We start from the raw sequence: 18,375 nt of genomic DNA on the forward strand, positions 1-18,375 counted from the left end.
TTGTCTCGTCAAGAAGTATGATTTTTGTTTTTGAATCACTTGATTTTGTTGAGTATTGAAGAAGTTATGAATGTTTATAATTTACCCAGTTTCTGGCGAGTTTTCTAGTTTTCCCTCGTACCAGTCAACTTTAAGGCTATTTTCCGGCCATATCTGGCAACCATTGGGCTTCCAAATAGATATAATCTTATTCTACACTTTCCTATCTTCATTTTGATATATGGGTCAAATTTGGTTAAGAAACGATTGAGTTATGAAGCTTTGAAAATTGCCCAAACTTCCGACCAAGAACTCCGGTACACTTAACGGAGTTTTTAATGGAAGGACGAATATGACGGATGGTGGATAATCTCAGGGACCACTTCTATTGATTTGAAATCTCAAGGATCAAAGTGATGTGTTATACAAATCTTAAGGATCATTTTCGCGATTTAGCCTTCTCTCTAAATACAATGAACTACTAATATATAGCCCTGTACTACTGTCGATAATTAAAAAATATTTTAAAGGATAAAAAAGATAGCCCAATACAATTTTTAGGCCTCCAGATATGACAATCATATATATATATATATGACTAGTTTGATAGTGCTGTGCTTTTTACAAAAAAATTACTTCTGGTGTGCTGTAAGAGTGTGTTTGTAAACTTTTTTTTTTCTTTTCTAAAAGTGCTATAAAAAAATAGTGGATGAGTGTTTAATAAACTTTTATATAAAATCGTTGTGGATATGTTAAATGAATATAAATGATATGGTATGAATGTGATATAATAATTGTCAAAGAGAATAATGCAGAGATATATTAAAATTTTGTAAAATATGCGGAGTTATACTTATCATTTGAAAATTTCATTAAATGGTGTTCCAAACATACCAAACACAATTGGTGTTCCAAATTTTGTAATAAGTTGCTTTTATTAGAAACACCACAACCCCAAACCAACCTATAGTCTCTTAATGAATAGAGGTAGTAAAAATGAACTTTTCTTAGAAAATGGATTTTCAAAGGTAGTCAGCTATATCATATGGGGTGTGCTATCCACACACCCCAAATTACTTCTCACACACCCCTTGTTAATTTCTATCCGTTGATCTTCTTCAATTCATCCGATCCGACGGTCGAAAATTAGAAGGGTGTGTGAGAAGTAAAATGGGGTGTGTGGATATCACACCCCTATTAGATTATGAAATAGATTCGGAAACCTCCTAATATTTTGTCACATCCCGTCCCGGGATTCTTTATATCGGGGACGTGAAATGACGGAATTACCCTTGACGGGTATTAAGGTGTGTGTGTGTGTGTGTGACATATTATTTGGACTAAATTCATATATTTCAAGCTTTTGGAAAATATTTTAAGTTGGATTAAAATTGGTTTGTACTTTATGTGGTTAGGAAAATAAGGGTGGAATGGTTTTGAGGGACCACACACACACACGGGACACCCTGTCCCTTTCCCCGTGCCCTCTATCTCTCTCCCCTTCTCAGTTCTTCCTCTCTCCCTCTCGACTCGTACGGACGAGGCACCAAAACCCTCCAACTTTCACGGATCGACGTCAAAAAGGTAAGTTTGGGAATCCTTGCAACCTTGTGAGTTCATTGGTGCAGTTTTTAGAACTTGGAACCCTCGATATCACGTGAAACCCGAACCCCCATTTTATGTCACTATTCATGCAATCGTAATATGTCGATTTTCAGGGAATTTTAAGCTTGTAGTGAGCTTAGTGAGGTCCCAAGGAAGCTCGGAGTGCTTCGTTTAAAGGTTTTGGACGTCGGGATCACTGAGTTCGAATTTGGCCGGTTTTCTTGGAATTTCTTCGGTGAGATTTTGTGGTTTTTAGAGCCTTAAAGTAGTATAACGTGAAACTACATGCTTAGGGCATCTAGGGACGAGTGCATCTAGGGACGTCACGGGGGTTACGACCCATCGACTTACCAATGAGTGGGCAGTTTTGTTTTCAGTATATACCTATATACTATTGATTTTCCCATAAATTTAATTTATATGAAAGTATGTTTTCAAATGCCATGCATGCATACTATGAATTATATGAATTGATATTGATGCATATATATATGTGAATTGGTGCTGTGGACGCACAGGAGAGTATCATGTGAGTTTTATGTTACTCATGTGAATCCTTGATGATGTGAATTGTGTTGAGAGCTCATAACCTGCACCCCTGGTGTTAGTGCTTATATTATTCACCGCACCGCACGCTCATCTTGGATCCAAGTAGGTGCATGTCGTACAGACCATGAGATGGTTCCGACATGCTAGTCGTACAGATCACTAGAGGTGGTTCCGACTAGTAGGTGACCTTAGATTATGCGCGCAGATGATTAATGAGAGAAGCACTAGAGCGTATCATTACACCATTCTTGTTGTACAGACTACTTCAGGTAGTTCCGACTTATGTGCAGAGTAGTGCCGAACAGGTCACCATGGTGACTCCGGCTGGGTTGGATATTGAGCTATGGAATTAACCGTACAGGACCAACTGCAGGGTCTCCGGTTGATTCGTTATGTCACCTGTTATTTTGATGCATCCATGTTTTATTATTGACATTTATGGCATGGCATATTCCTGGATTTGTGATAGATTGGTGATTTGTGACATATGAGGTTTTATATACTATTATGTTATTTTCTGGCAAAGTATACAGGTTTTACAGTGAGGGGTTAGAAATGTTTTAAATGAAATGTTTTGGAAAACTTTGGTTTTACTGACCCACTCAATTTTGTTTTTATGCTCCTCCAGGTTCTAGTTAGCAGTTGGTGGCTCACGAGGTCTTCTTCGGCGTTATGACAGACTTCCTACATGTAGGACTCACCTGCAGGTGTTGTAATTTAATTATAGTCCTACTTGACTGCACCTAGTTTTTATGCTCTGAAATTATATACTGCACACTTAAACTCACTCTAGCATGCTAGTTGGATATTATTGCTAGTAGTTCTTTTAAATTCCTTCATATTTCTCATATCCTTTGCTTCCGCATCGCACTTTTGGTTACGTCACACTCACGTGACGGCCAGCACGCCTTGATTCTAGGATCGGGGTGTGTCATATTTGGAGAAGGAATTAATTTTTCTTATTCCGACTTTGCACATCTGTGGGACATGAATTAGAATATAAAATGATTAGGAAACCACCTGATATTTGTTGGAAATTTTTTATTCGGTATTTCAAAATAGAAAATACAACTTATCAGTCAAGAGTTTATTGATCATGTTAATATCATTCCTGATGATTTTTTTTTAATTTTTAATTTTAGTTTTGTTTGCAAACCAAAACTGATGCATTAAAGGGGTTTATAAGCATTTGATTGTGCAATAATGCTCTTTCAATTCAGGCCAATGTTTTTTTAGCTATACATTTACTATTGCATAAATAAAAAGGGTGATTGTAGTTCCAGCCAAGTCCTCTCCTATTCTATAAGTTTTCAATCCTTCCCTTTTTATTTGATCACCCATTCTCTTAAGAGCAAGTCCAGCCATCCCATCCTTAGCTGGGCAACAATCCATTTTTCCCCTCCCCTCCCTCCCCAAAAAAAACCCAGTCCACCCCACCATATCCAATGGGGTCCAGGGGAGGCCAGCAAGTTACCTAACTGAAAATTGATTGATCCAATACCCGCTGACGTCAGCCATGTGAAGACTATTTTTTTGCGTTAGGCTCGTGGGCGCGCGTTCCCGACAGCGTGCAGAGGGGAGGGCCTGCGCTGCAAGCGCACTAAGAGGACGTGGGACTTGGGCTACGTGGCGTGGCGATGGCTATTGGATTTCCAACGGCTAGTTTTTAATTTATAAAAAATTTATAAAAATTAACTTAATAAAACAAAAAAATTATTTTTTTCTTTTATAAATACCTAACCATCATCTTCCACCTTACACTACATTTCAATATACTTTTGTTTGCAGAAAAATGGCTAATGAAGCATGTCTGAATTGGTCGGTCGTCGAAGATGTTACGTTATGTGAATGCTGGGTTCAAGCTACTCATGACCCGATTACAAGTAATGAGATGCACTTGTGAGAAGTTTGGAAGACGATTCGTACCTTGTTTTGTGAGAAGCTTGGCGGCAGAAGAACGGAACAAGTCTTCAAGGTCGCTAGAAAAACATCAACCAATCTCTTACTAGTTGGAAAAATGCCATCGCTAAAGCTATTTCTAATCAGAGTAGTGGTGAAAGTTTAGCAGATCAGGTGACAATATTTTTATTTATTTATTTGTATTACACCCAAATTGACATTAATTAGTTTGATTATAATATTGTCTTCTCCCGCATTTTATAGACACTTTAAGCACAAGTTTGGTACAATGTGAAAAATAAAAACAAATCATTCAACCGCTGGGAATGTTGGAATGTTGTCAAACATTGTCCTAAATATAGAATTGTGCCACTCAGTTGAGAAGTTGTCATGCATGGCATCCCTCTACACTCTTCACTAGAAGTAAGACTCACACCAACAAGAAGGCGACACATTTGAGGTGTTGGAAGCGACCCCTGAAGGAGTGCCGGAATCAACTCGTCAATCCCTAAGGCCTCATGGTAAAAGGGTTGCAAAGAAAAAATGGAGTTCTTCCAAGAGTGAGTATTCAAAATATTTGGAAGAACTTGCTCGCCAAAGTGAACTAAACTTGGCGTGGGACGCGGCTAGAGATGAGGCTAAAGCTGCCACTATGCAAGCAATCTTAGCAGCTACCAAGAGACATGATGCAGCTAATGAGAGACAAAGAGAACGACTTAATCAAGAAAGGGAGATGCTTAGAGAAGAAATGATGGCTCAACAAGAACGTGACATTATGAACAAGTCTTTGGAAGTAATGTCTCCAAATTCTAAATATTTTTGGAGATCAGAAAAATAGAACATGGTGCAAAGGAGGCGTGCAAGAAACAAGGGAACAAGTGGAGAGGATCCTAGCTACACAGATCCTAGCAACATAGATCCTAGCACCACATATCCTAGCACCACAAATTGGTGTAGTGACTACATAATTTCTTATTTATTTTTAGTACTTTTGTAATTTCTTATTTACTTTCAGTACTTTATGTAATTTTGTATTTATTTTTAGTACTTTATGTAATTTCGTATTAATTAAATCTGGTACTTTATTTAAACTAAGAGTATGTTTATTCAAACAAAATAAAATTACAAAAGCACACCAAGCAAACTTAAAAAAAAAACACCAAATAAACGTAAAAATACACCAAATAAAATTACAAAAACACACTAAATAAACTTAAAAAAAAAACAAAAACCAAATAAATTAAGAACTTTATTCTTCCACCACAAGCTTGTTTTAAGTTTCTTCACCTTGTTTCAATCCCCATAAGTGCTCAATCAAGTCACTGTGATGGCTTAATTGCATGTATGGAGCTTGCTTTGAAGTATACCGTTCAATGACCCTTTGATTGTAATGTCCATCCCCTTCCAATGGCTCGTGTTGCATGGGGTCTTTGGTGCCATCATGAGTAGAATATACGTGTTCTGGAATTGTTGAGCTTGTCCGGTTCAAAATCATCGATGACATCATAATCATACTCATCTTCCACAACCATGTTTTGGAAAATGTGATGAGCACAAATTGTATACTTATTTAATCCGAAAATTACATTTACTTGTGATATATTGAATTTAAATGTAAAGAATTACATGTCATTTGTATTTTTATGGCTAAAATAACATGGAGAAATATATCATAACTCTTTGATCCTTAAAGCTAGTCAAGTGAATCTGGTACTTATTTTAAAGGTAAAACTAATGAAAAGCGCTTGAAAACTTTGAGTTTTAACGATAAGGACAAAATAAAGGGTAAAGTGAATAGTAACAAGATTGACTTTTTAGCGTAAAACTGTGGTTTTTCATTCAAATAAATAGTATCGAGAGTTTTTCATTAAGGTTCCCTATTTTAAACGACCATTTATCTAGTGCTATAACTATTTAACCATTTGTGTATTTGAAATATTAAAAGCCAAGACCACCATGTGCTAATTGATTTCAATGTGAATTGGATGCATGATGAGAAATATAGAAGAACATGTGGCTACAATGCTTACGAAGGGTTGCTCTTATCGTTTCATCTGCTTAGAAGAGAGAGAAAAAATGCTGCTATCTTATTAATTTCTAAGGAGCAATCAACATCAAGTAAACCCAAAAGACACAAGAGTATGTATATCTTCATTGAGAAATAAATGAAGGTGTGTAAATGCACAAAGTGGCTATCAAGGAAGGCATTTTATATTAGCACCCCACATTAAAATTTAGTATTAAATAACTTATTTACCCTACTATGCAATGACAATTTTAACCTTATTAGGTTAAAAAAAATATTATATGCACTCCAAATCATTTTTAACGTATTATTTATCTTCTTCAACTATCAAAACCCCTCCAACCCTCCATTGTTGAACAACACCCTAACCAATGAAACTATAAACATGTTGATTGAAAAAAATTATTTTTGATGAATGAAACACAAAATTGATGTTTCGGAAGTTTTACATGAGGTAAAACTTCATATTTTTTATTGTTTTAATGATTTTGATGACATCGATAATTATGTAATCTTACTTTTGATGCGTTATTCAAACTCCTATGTTCATATTCATCAGGGATTACATGATGAATTAAACACCTAAAATTACCTCCAAATATTAAAAATTGATGACATGGGTTTTAATGGTGGAATTGAAAACAACCCACATATGCTTTAAATCTCAGGCAGCATCTTTTGTCAAAATTCCAGTCAGCATTTTTTGTCCAAATTAAAAGCTTTATAAGATTTGAGAAATGTGGGGTGTATAGAAAATATGGGGTGCATGTAGAAAATGTAAGGTGTATATTAAGAATGTGGGGTGTGAGGGTATTATGGGGAAGTATGTGGGGTGTATTAAGATCATTTTTATTTGAAAAAGCAAATGTGAGCTGTATTAAGTATGTGGGGTTTATTCAATAATTTGTGGGGTGTTAATATAATAAGCCATCAAGGAATTCAATTGTCATCTCTTCCTTTTTTTTTTGGACAAACAAAGTAAATTTCATTTAAAGAGAAAGCTAATACAAGGTAAGGACAACTCCAAAAGAAAGTCTTAAATAGCCAAGCAAAAGCCCAACTCCATAATTGAAAACTACAATGAGAAGGGCCCAAAGTGAGCAGCCCATAGTAGCAACCAAACCGAAAGACCTAGACAACCACCTCCACCAAAACAACCGCACCACCACTGCAAATCCGTCACCACCACCGGGAAGAAAGGCCAAAGAACCAAATGGATGAATGGAAAATGGGGGTAGGCAAGCTACCTGCGCTGGGAGTGCTCCCATAATCCTACCAAATAGTGCAAAATGTTCTTTAAAAGGGTAGGTGGTAGAAGATTCATGATGAGGAGGGATGTTTGGAGAGGAACAATGCAAAGAAAACAGATCTGAGATAAACTCAGGGAGGACTGAGACCAAGCTCAAAGCAACTTGAGACACAAAATGCTCAGACAAAAAAAAAAAAACTAAATACAAATACAGATAATCTAAATCTCCAACCATGGTGGATTGGAGAGGGAAAAACTATGATGGAGTTGTAGGAAAAGGGAGAGATGGGGACATCGGGAGGAAATAGAAGGAGAGAATGGGAGAAAGTTAGGGAATAAGTGTGGGAAAAGGAGAAGAGGAAGAAGGGCAAAAAACAGGGAGATAGTGATGAAATAGAGGGTGGACAAATGAGTAAAAGAGAGGAGGGTGAGGAGGGAAGGGCTAGGTTACCGCCGACCTCAAGCCGGAGCAAGAGGCCGATGGTAGAGAAGGTTTTAGAGGTTTAGGCACTTTACTTTGGGGGAGGGAGATGGCACAGAGTCATAGGCAAAAAGACAGGCAAAAAGACTATCATCTCTTCCTTTACTATCAGCAATAAATTGATGTTAAGTATTTGTTGGTTATGGAGAAGGAAAGAAAGGTAAAGAAGGGGAAAAACAAAGAACAAAAAGACACGGTTGGTTTTGGTTTAATATATCAATAATGAGGTTAATCGTTAATGATGATTCAAGAGGGAGAAAAGGGGGAAGCAATCAGATCATTAAGGAGAATAAAAAAAAAAAAAGTGGTACGGCAACAGAAAAGCTAGGAGTTTTAGAGGGTTTTTTTTTTTTTTTTTTTTTTTTGGAAAACTTAGTTTTTTATAATATTTCGAAACTAATTTCTTTGCACTAGGGCTACAATGTAGCATACTATGAATTATTAATTTCTCAGTTTAATTATTTATGAATTTTCATTCACTTTGAGTATCATTTTGTTGTGCTTACGAGCTTGATTTTAATCTTGGTGATTGGCCACCACTTTAGGTTGAGTTGAGTGTATGTAATGCGAGTTAACGCAAATGTCATGTTGTTAATTTGGTTTTAGCGTCTTGCAAATGGTACCATGAATTCTTTGATGTAGATGTCATCGACTAGGTTTCATGCTGTCTTTTAGTTATTTCCAAAATCGTTAATGAATTCGTATATATTTAGTAATCTAGATGTCATAGATTGTTTGCACATATGAGTATATATAGTAATCTAAATGCTATAGATACTATATGAATTAGAGGAACTAGATCGTCAATTTGGATGATTACTCTTTAATAATTAACTGTTGAAATTGAGTTGGATTGGTTATGGTAAATCAGATGCTTTAGTGTCTTTCGCAATTGATTGATAATTTGATTTCTTTGTTGTTCTCGTCACTTATTTAATCTCATTTTATTTTTATTTACATTCACAATTTCGAAGTTCTTTCTCAAATTGTCAATCTTACAATTCCAATTCAAGTGCAATTTAAATTTAAGTTAGATAATTAGAATTATATCATTCTTAGTTGGAACGATCTTGTGCTTGCCTACTATACTACTTTACGATTTGTACACTTGCAAGCATTAAAATTTGAACTTAATTGGGTTGATTTTGGTTAATTTTGGCAACAGAATGATACACGTCATCATGATGAATCGAAGCACCTCTACATTAAACAATTTGACAGCACCTCTTACAATCGCCCAACGAGCTTGGAGGATACCAAAACAATGCTCCACACCCTTCCTACACCCCTCTTGACATCTTGCAAAGTGTTTTTTTTTTTTTTTTTTGTGTGGATGTGGTACTGTTTTGACAAACGATGTCCACCTTGGGTAAATGTCATCTGCTAGGTAATATGCTCCCTCGTACTTAGTTCCATTGATCCAATATGCGGCTTTCAGTGCTTTTCCTTGCCGCACCTCGTTGAACATTGGAGATTGGGTAAGGACATTGGGGTCATTTTGAGCTCCTAGAACACTGAAAAAAAAACATGTCAAATCCACGTGTCAAATGATGTCATTGCTTCCAAAAAGATACTTTTGGTTCTTTTTTCTGTCGCCATAAGCTCCTTGCCAAGAAAGCCTCGCATCTCAATCTTCTTCAAAAGCGTTCACAGGTCTGTTGGCGTGGGTTTCTGGAGGTACTCATTGATGTATATAGCTTCGATTGCAGAGCAAAGCCTCATCAGGGGCTCTAGAACAGTTGATTTTCCCATTCTCATGATCTCATCCACTTGGTCTGTAGATGCTCCATATGCAAGCATACACAAAGGCATAAGTAATTTTGTGCTCAAGAATGAGACCTATAACATGAAAATCATCCTCTTTTTTTTTTTTTTTGTTTTGCACAAAGTATAGATTATAGTTGCATAAAGCAATCACAAGTTTTTTAAACAAACTTCGTTGTATTTTAAAATGACGTCTAAAAACATCAACAGAGAATACACTATTGGGATAAAATAATATTCCAAGAGATCCTTACCTCGTTTTTCCATCTTTCTATCCAAGTTTGCGGAATGCATGGGTTTGGAGATCTCATCCACATCTTTCATAACACGACGGGAATGTGAGGCTCTCTCCCTTCTAAGTTCATCATCCTCTTCCTCTTCTATTATAAACACCTCATCTGCACCATCCTCGAGATTGAACAATTCTTCATCTTCCTCAAACAATTTTTTCTTTTACTCATCGATTTCTAAAGATGTCCTTGAAGAAGGCATTGTAAGAACTCAAGATTTATGAACTATGGAGAAGGATTATGAGCTAGTTTGAGTTTGGTGTATGACTTATGATGGATGTAGGGTTTATATGAACAAAAAAGAAAGGATGATGTTGTAGATAATGTCATGTGGCACCACGTGATTGGTTAAAAATCTTGTCAATATCTATTCCAAAGGATTCTAAACAGATAGTGACACGTGGTGCAACATGATTGACTAAAAAACTTATCGGAAATCTATCTATAAAATTCTTACAGAATCATGACATGTGGCACTACAAAATTGGTTGAAATTCTACTTAAAATCTATCCACAAAAATTGTACTTTTGGATAATGACACGTGACGTGACAAAATTGGTTAAAAATCCTATCAGAAATTAAAAATAAAATTATTATTTTTATTTTATAAAAAAATAGTAATAATATTTTAATACGAATTGACTATGTTATTCAATTTAGGAGTGGAGATGCACTTGGGCAGTTACTATTCATTGTAGTCAATTACTATTCATTTGGGTTGATTGAATTGACTATTGCCTAGGGGGTTTTTAGGGGTGGACTTGCTCTAAGTGCTATCAGTGTTCACTTCTATACCAAAGAAAAGAATCGAGTTGTTCACCTAACTCAAGTATTGCGATTGTATACTTAAGAAGGTAATATGTTGTTGTATCCTAGAGAGTATGACACCATAATCTACTACACTAAGACATTATCTCTGAGGGATGAAATCTACTCCTAAGGACAATGAACTTACACGCTTCAACCTAAAATCTTGTTCTAATCGATACATAAGATAATTATTTTGTTGTTGTTTTATTACTTTATATGATTTACCAAGTTAGCGTAAACTATGTTTACTAATATTCATCTTGTGAATTTTTGTAAGAGAACTACTTCTCTTACAAAAATTCAACAATTCATATATATATGTCATGAGCAGAAGCCAACGAACAACAACAATCAACTCTTGCTTTCCACTAAATTGTAAATCCACAGATACAACTATTAAACTTGAAGCCCATTAGTATGTTTGTGGTTAATTTGTTTCTTTAACTTTTTTCTTGTTGTTGATCGTGTACTTCCTCTAATTTTGTTCACTAAACTTTTGCTTTCTATTTTCATGCAGGACAAAGATCATTCTACAAATACCTGTTCGAAAATACTCTGGTATTCGCTTCCCACTTCACAATTTTATTCGCAATTTCTCAACCCCCTTTCGGTTTTTAGATTCTTCGGTCATTCATGTATTGTGTTCGATTCCAATTCCAACAACCTAAAGTATTTATGTGGATGGTCACAATATGTTCAAGAAAGAATACGAAAATACTAAATATTGAATAAAGTTTTTGTTAAATTTCAGGTAGACAGGCCATGAGCATACTCCAATAACACTGATATTGTTCCCATTTGGCCACCTGGTGTGAGGTTTTAATACAAAAGGTCTCGGCATTAGTTAAAGTGGGGTAATTCTATTTAAAGAGCTTGTTCTCAAGTCTTTTGGCCGATGTGGGACAGATGAATTCTAACAGTTTCGACCTACATAAAACATTTTTAAGAATGCGTAGCGTCCCTGAAGACCAAAATAAAAAAGTTAAACATAAAGAAAAGGAGAAAAAAAGAAGTTAAAAACATAAAAACTGTGTATGACCGAAATAAATTTGACTTTAAAAAAAGTAACAAATTTTAATTTCAGAAATTACAATACTTACATATACATTTAATAAAATAAAATCACTATTTGTCGGTTATAATATATATTAATTAAGAGTCAATTTCTATCTATTGAGATGATAAATAGATTAGGGTGGTGGTATATGTTGAAAAATACAGGGTCTAATTGCTATCACATAGAAAATTAAGAAATAATTCATGCAATTATATATCAAAACAATGCATCCACATGAGTAGTGTTTAAAATCACGGAATCGGTGGAAATATCAATTGGCAAACTTGTGGAAATATCGATGGATATATCGAATATCGATATCGATATCCATTGCCTTCGGGGGAAATGATGGAAATTTGCTCAAAAACATGGAAATTTAAAATTATTTTTTAGGGAATGTCATATAAAGTTACAACACACGTATGAATCAATAACTAATAATTAGATATTGTGTAAACAGTAAGTATGTGATATGTGAGAAGAAAAACTTCTTTCTAATGACATGTAATAAAATAAAGCATTTCACTAGAATGAATAAATTATACATAACTTAATTGAAATTTTCGTCATGAAAGCAGCAAAAGTTTTATTTAAGTACATTAATACCATAATGAAAGAAATTAAATAATAAAGAATGCATAGGCTCATGGATATTTCCTACAAATTGTCTACAAACATTGGATATTTCTTAAAAATATCAAGGAAATTGACTGAGTTTCGGAAATATTTCAGGAAATTGACTAATTTCCGGAAATATCGCAGATATGGGTAAAGTTGAATTTTTGGACATTTCCATAGAAATATCGAGACATATCCATGATATTTAAATTGCTGCACATGAGTAACCAATACTAAATGAACATAACATAATGGATTATAAAAACCTGGAAAATACAGTCGAGGCAAGTGTTGGACACTATGTCCTTAAGACAAGTTTACACCCCACTAAGGTACTTACGATTGATCATCGCTTGTCTCCCAAGATATAAAGACCATATCCTTGTAATAGTAGCACTCCAAATCACAAGATTCCATGAACCACGATTGTGTTGAAAACTCTCTCATATGTACTCAATGAGATTATCTAATATTTATTCCACTCTATGTATAAATATATGCATGATTAAAAGTTGTTTTATGTTTATAGGGACTTCCCTATTTATAGATTTTGAGATACATCTTTGGAAAGCATGCGTGACACATCCCGACCCGGAATGTCCACTAGGGCCCCACCACATCCCAGGCAGGGATGTGACAATGCGACTATTCATGAAAAGTCAAAAGTTGCAACTATTCATTTGAATAGACACGTATTTTTACCAAAAGGTTTCACTTCTAATTTTCATTCAATTAATACATTTAATAATATAAAAATATTATTATTAATTTTCCAACAGTATCCACACACTTATTTTTACCTTTAAAATACCTTATCAATTTTTGACAATCGAATCAAATGAAGTAAACAAGATAAATTGATAAAAATTAATAGAAGTTTGAATACACACTTATTTTTACCTCTAAAATACCCTATCAATTCCCATCTACCAATTCGCACTGATACAATCGCAACTTGCAAATCCGCACACGTAACACATTTTTACCTAAAAACCCAACCTAACTTGCAGACTCAACACTCAATCCCCAATTCCGTCAGTTTTCCCACCAACCCCCGCTCATCGGTCTCCTTCGCTCTTCCTTTCCATATTTTAAAAAAAAAATGCAATTTTCCAATTCACCAAACCCAATTGGAGGAGGAATCCAATTCCAACAACACCACCTCCTCCCCCAGCCCCCATGGCCGCCTTTTCCCTCCAAACCTCCTCCTCCTCCTCCGGTATTGCCCGTCTCAGTTTCGAAACCCGCATCCCCGGATCCGATTTGGGTGCAGACCCGAAATCCGTTTATTTTCCTTGTCAGCCTCGTGTGCTTCCTCTTAAGCATCGCTGCAACGGTAAGAGTAAATCAAGAGGAGGAGTGGTGTTGGCAGTGGCAGTGAGTGGGAATGACCAAACCCATGTGGAAGTTGACGTTTCTCTTAGCCCACGAGTCAACTCCGTCAAGCCTTCCAAGACTGTTGCCATTACTGACCAGGCCACGGCTCTCGTGCAAGCCGGAGTGCCCGTCATTCGATTGGCTGCCGGCGAACCTGATTTCGATACCCCTTCCGTCATAGCTGAGGTACCTTCTTCTTCCACCTTTTCATTCCATATCTTTCTTTGTGTCAATTCCCAGTTGCGAATGATGGGTTGTTTTCAATATATTTACTTATATTTTTGTTTTCAAAGGCCGGTATTAATGCGATTCGTGAAGGATTCACGAGGTACACACCAAATGCAGGCACTTTGGAGCTGCGCCAAGCAATTTGTCATAAGCTCAAAGGTTCGGCTTTTTCGGTTTTTCTTTCTTGTTCTCGTTCTTGAATGTTGAGATATATGTTATATGTTATATGGTTTGAGAACCGGAGTTGTAAGTAATGATTTATATTTTCTTAGAGGAGAATGGGATCACTTACACACCGGATCAGATTGTAGTTAGCAATGGAGCCAAGCAGAGCATTGTTCAAGCTGTGCTTGCAGTTTGTTCCCCAGGAGACGAGGTTACTTTCTCTATATCTATTACTCATGAAATCAACATTAGGCTAGGTATCTTAATATGAATTCATTATATCATTTTCTATGATGTCCTTGAATTTCGATTTGGAAGTATGTTAGTGCAGAGAAACCAAGTTGGCCCGATGATTAAGGAATGGTCTTTATCTTCGTTTTTCATTTTTGGTGTATATGCTAGTGGTTATGGTTTCATTCCAGTGAATACTTGTGAAGCTGACACACATTTACGGATAAACATGTATCTCACAGGTTATAATTCCGGCTCCATTTTGGGTGAGTTACCCTGAAATGGCAAGGATGGCCGATGCAACTCCTGTGATTCTTCCAACGAGCATCTCCAATGATTTTCTCTTGGATCCAAAACTTCTCGAATCCAAACTCACGGAGAAGTCAAGACTGTTGATTCTTTGTTCTCCATCCAACCCCACAGGGTCTGTTTACCCTAAGAGTTTGCTTCAAGAGATTGCTAAGATTGTAGCAAAGCATCCCAGGCTTCTGGTACCCTCACTCTACCTGAACTGAAAGACCTGTACTTTATTACCTGCACCTTAACATTTGAAACCTGAAGTTTCCACTACTGTTTCATTCAGGTTATTTCTGATGAAATATATGAACACATAATTTACGCACCGGCAACTCACACAAGCTTTGCATCCTTGCCAGGCATGTGGGAGAGGACTCTGACAATCAATGGGTTTTCCAAGGTAACCATATTGTTAACACCGCGTTGATTTTATGCTCCTTTTCTGCAAAGGTGGTGTTTCCATGCTAAATCTAGATAACTGGTGAAAAACAAAACCCTGAGTGGTAGGTTTGATGCTGAAGGTTGACATTCATAAGGTGGTACTTTTGTAGGCTTTTGCAATGACTGGTTGGCGACTTGGATATATTGCCGGGCCTAAACACTTTGTTACGGCATGTGGAAAGCTCCAGAGTCAGGTATTTTGTACCATATTCATCTTCCAAATAAATCTTCGTGTCATTTAACATGTGATGATGGCACGTTTCTTACTAGCTGTGTTATTCAAAATTTCTTCTTTTCTTGTTAGATTTTTGCATTCGTTATCAGTCATGGGGTTGGATAAATCGTAAAACACTTTGAATACACACTGAAAGGGGGAAAAAAATCTATGATCCTTTTCACACACAGAAAAATTGATCATATCTGAGCTATACATTCAGAAAAAATATTGAGGGTAATGATAATTTTTCGAACTGATTTCATGTTTGATGTGGTTGACATTGTGGGTGCTCATCGCTGCTATGGTAATAATTCTTGTCATCGGGACTTTCTTTTCAAACTGATTTCATAGTCAACCACATCAAAGTAACTAAACGCCACTATAGTTGAGAGACAGTTCTTAAGAAGCAAAGAACAACATGGATATGTGGGTGCTCATCGCTGCTATGGTAATAATTCTTGTCATCGGGACTTTCTTGTCAACTTCCTGCCCAACAATTTGTTTTTCTCTGTTTCAGTGGTGGTATAGTCAATAAAAGTTCTTTTATCTGAAAAAACCACTGATCATTATGGGCATTGTGCTGAAAAATGTCCAAAGTCTTTACAATTCGAATGTTGCCGCTCAGTTCTAGTTTCAGAACAAGAGCCACCACTAGCTCGTGCACTCTTCGAAATAGGACTCACCAAATGGTTGGCAGAAGTGGATCTACCATAGGATTTTTTGAATTCACTTTCCTTTCTATGCATTTACAACTGATTTATTTATTTTCATATTCAAATATTCTTTAACAGAACTCTGTTAGGTGTTCCCTTTTGTACTCTCAGCCATTTGACTAGTTCATTTCTTCTCAAGTTCCTACTGCAAATGAGTTTTTGGTTTCTCTTCCATTTAGATTACCACCTAAATAATAAATCCAAGCCCTCAGCAAATTGAGATATACTTTAAATTGTTGTCTGTTTGGTAATCATCAATATCTAATATCAAATCTGTTTTTGCCCCCAATAATCTAGGTTCTTGCAAAGCGGCTGAAGATGAGAAATCAGCGTTCCTTTTTCCTACCTTCATTGTTGCTTTCTCAACATAGTAGAATTTGAAAGCTATTTTCCATCTCATTTTTCAATCAACTGATTTCCTTCTTGTTGCCTGCATGGGCTTGGTCAAAACCTAACTCTTGACAAAAGTTATGCATTTGTAACCATTCTGCTTGAAGAAATACGAGGACTTATGAGAAAAGAAAGAATGTATAATTGCGAGTGAGTTCTAATTCGTCCTAACGCCTCCTTTGCCACCCCTAATTTTAACTATGGCATAGTTAATTTGTATTTACAGTTTATTACTCGTGGGACAGGGTTCTTGTTTCCAAGTTCCAACCCAAGTTAAGGTGATGGACGAGTAATTTTATCATTGTTGTAGGAAAGAGGTCGTTGGAAGAAATCAGGGATAATATGATTTCACCTACTTTGGAGGTTTATATTTGGACATCCCTAGTACTTGAATAAGCTTTTAGAGGTCAATATATATGTACATATGCATATATGTTTTTGTTTTTGCAGTTTGCCACACAGCTAATCCCAGTGTAATATGGCATATAGTTCACCTCAGGTGCCAGTAGTATATCACAGAAAGCAGGAGTTGCTGCCTTAGGTCTCGGTTATGCTGGTGGAGAGGCAGTTGCTACTATGGTTAAAGCGTTCAGGGAGCGACGGGATTTCTTGGTCAAAAGCTTTGGCAAACTTTCAGGTGTCAGGATTTCAGAACCCAGGGTACCAACTTAATGATCTGTTTCTTTCCCCAATGTTTTTCTCTGTTTCTTTTTACCCCCTTGTCTTGGAATGTACAAGTCCCTTGACGGATAAATTTTGTGCATCTGTTAATTTCTCTTTTTATTTTACTTGCTATCCTTATTTCTTCATTGTCTCGCTTCTCACTTTCAGGGAGCTTTCTATCTCTTCATAGATTTCAGCGCTTACTATGGAACGGAGGCTGAAGGATTTGGTAAAATTGAGAATTCAGAGTCCTTATGCCGTTACCTACTTGACAAGGGCCAGGTATGCATCACTTCTGCTTGTCGATTGCTATTTTGGAAAATCCATATTCTAATAGCTACGCTAGTTTGAAATGTCGGTGGTGTAATAAAATGCTGACATGGGTTGTTCATTTACAGGTTGCACTAGTACCAGGAGATGCGTTTGGAGATGATACGTGCATACGAATCTCCTATGCAGCATCCCTTCCCACCCTACAGGCAGCTGTGGAGAGAATTAAGAAAGCACTTGTTGAACTAAAGCCCTCAGTTGGTGTTTAACGAAAACTAAAATGTTTCCGGTATTGCCACTGTTCCTACTTGTCGTAACTCTGTATTCTAGTATCTGTTTCGAAGTTATGCATAAGTTGGTCACGTCGGGGACGCCTAAAATAATTCTTCCGGAGTTGTGTTTGATAGTAATGTAAACACAGGCGTGTTTGTTTCGTTGAATCGAATTTCAAGAATTTGAAACTCATTTTTTGACTGGGTTTTTCTTACTGGAAAAACTAATGAAATCCGACATTTTCAGCGGAATATCTCGAAATATTGGAAATAAAATGGCCACGGTTTGAGAACTTTATCAACTTGTATTCTATATGCTTAAGTTATGCGTTTTCTTTCTTCTTTTTTTTCCTTCTCCACATGTTGGTCGTATGCAATAGTAAAAAAGGAAAAACAAAGCTTTTATTGTTATCAAATTTGAGGATATGCGTGCAGTAAAATATAAAGTAAATAAAATACTATTTTTGAGGGTCGGCAAGTGTGCCTATGTCCCAGGGCAGCAGTAGGACATTCTTTCATTATTGGAAATAATAGGATTAAAATATAACTCTCACTATTTTCTCTTATCTCTAGCTTGATTCACTGGTATTTTCTTCTGCATCTCTTCTTTCTTTTCTCTCTTTGTTTCCTTTCTTCCATATATTTTTCTCTTCTTTTGAGTTGTTTTCTTCAACGCAAATACCTCTTTATACAGAGGTTTTCATTCTTCCTTGGTCATATTTAGTTGACTATGTTATCAACTTAACAATCTTACCAATACTTTATTTTTGACAACATTGTAAA

The 18,375-nt window shown here is 36.1% G+C and overlaps 1 protein-coding gene across 1 annotated transcript; it reads left to right on the forward strand.

The window, feature by feature from the left end:
- Positions 1–13,271: 13,271 nt before the first annotated feature.
- Positions 13,272–17,890, forward strand: LOC103422257 (bifunctional aspartate aminotransferase and glutamate/aspartate-prephenate aminotransferase-like). Its single transcript, XM_008360294.4, has 9 exons — positions 13,272–13,891; positions 13,999–14,092; positions 14,206–14,309; positions 14,572–14,820; positions 14,913–15,026; positions 15,178–15,261; positions 16,877–17,047; positions 17,219–17,332; positions 17,449–17,890. Exons 1-9 carry the CDS (start codon positions 13,508–13,510, stop codon positions 17,587–17,589), a joined length of 1,455 nt encoding a protein of 484 aa, XP_008358516.3. The 5' UTR covers positions 13,272–13,507; the 3' UTR covers positions 17,590–17,890.
- Positions 17,891–18,375: the final 485 nt, after the last annotated feature.

Source organism: Malus domestica, chromosome 15 (assembly GCF_042453785.1).
Source record: "Malus domestica chromosome 15, GDT2T_hap1".
Lineage (NCBI taxonomy): Eukaryota > Viridiplantae > Streptophyta > Magnoliopsida > Rosales > Rosaceae > Malus > Malus domestica.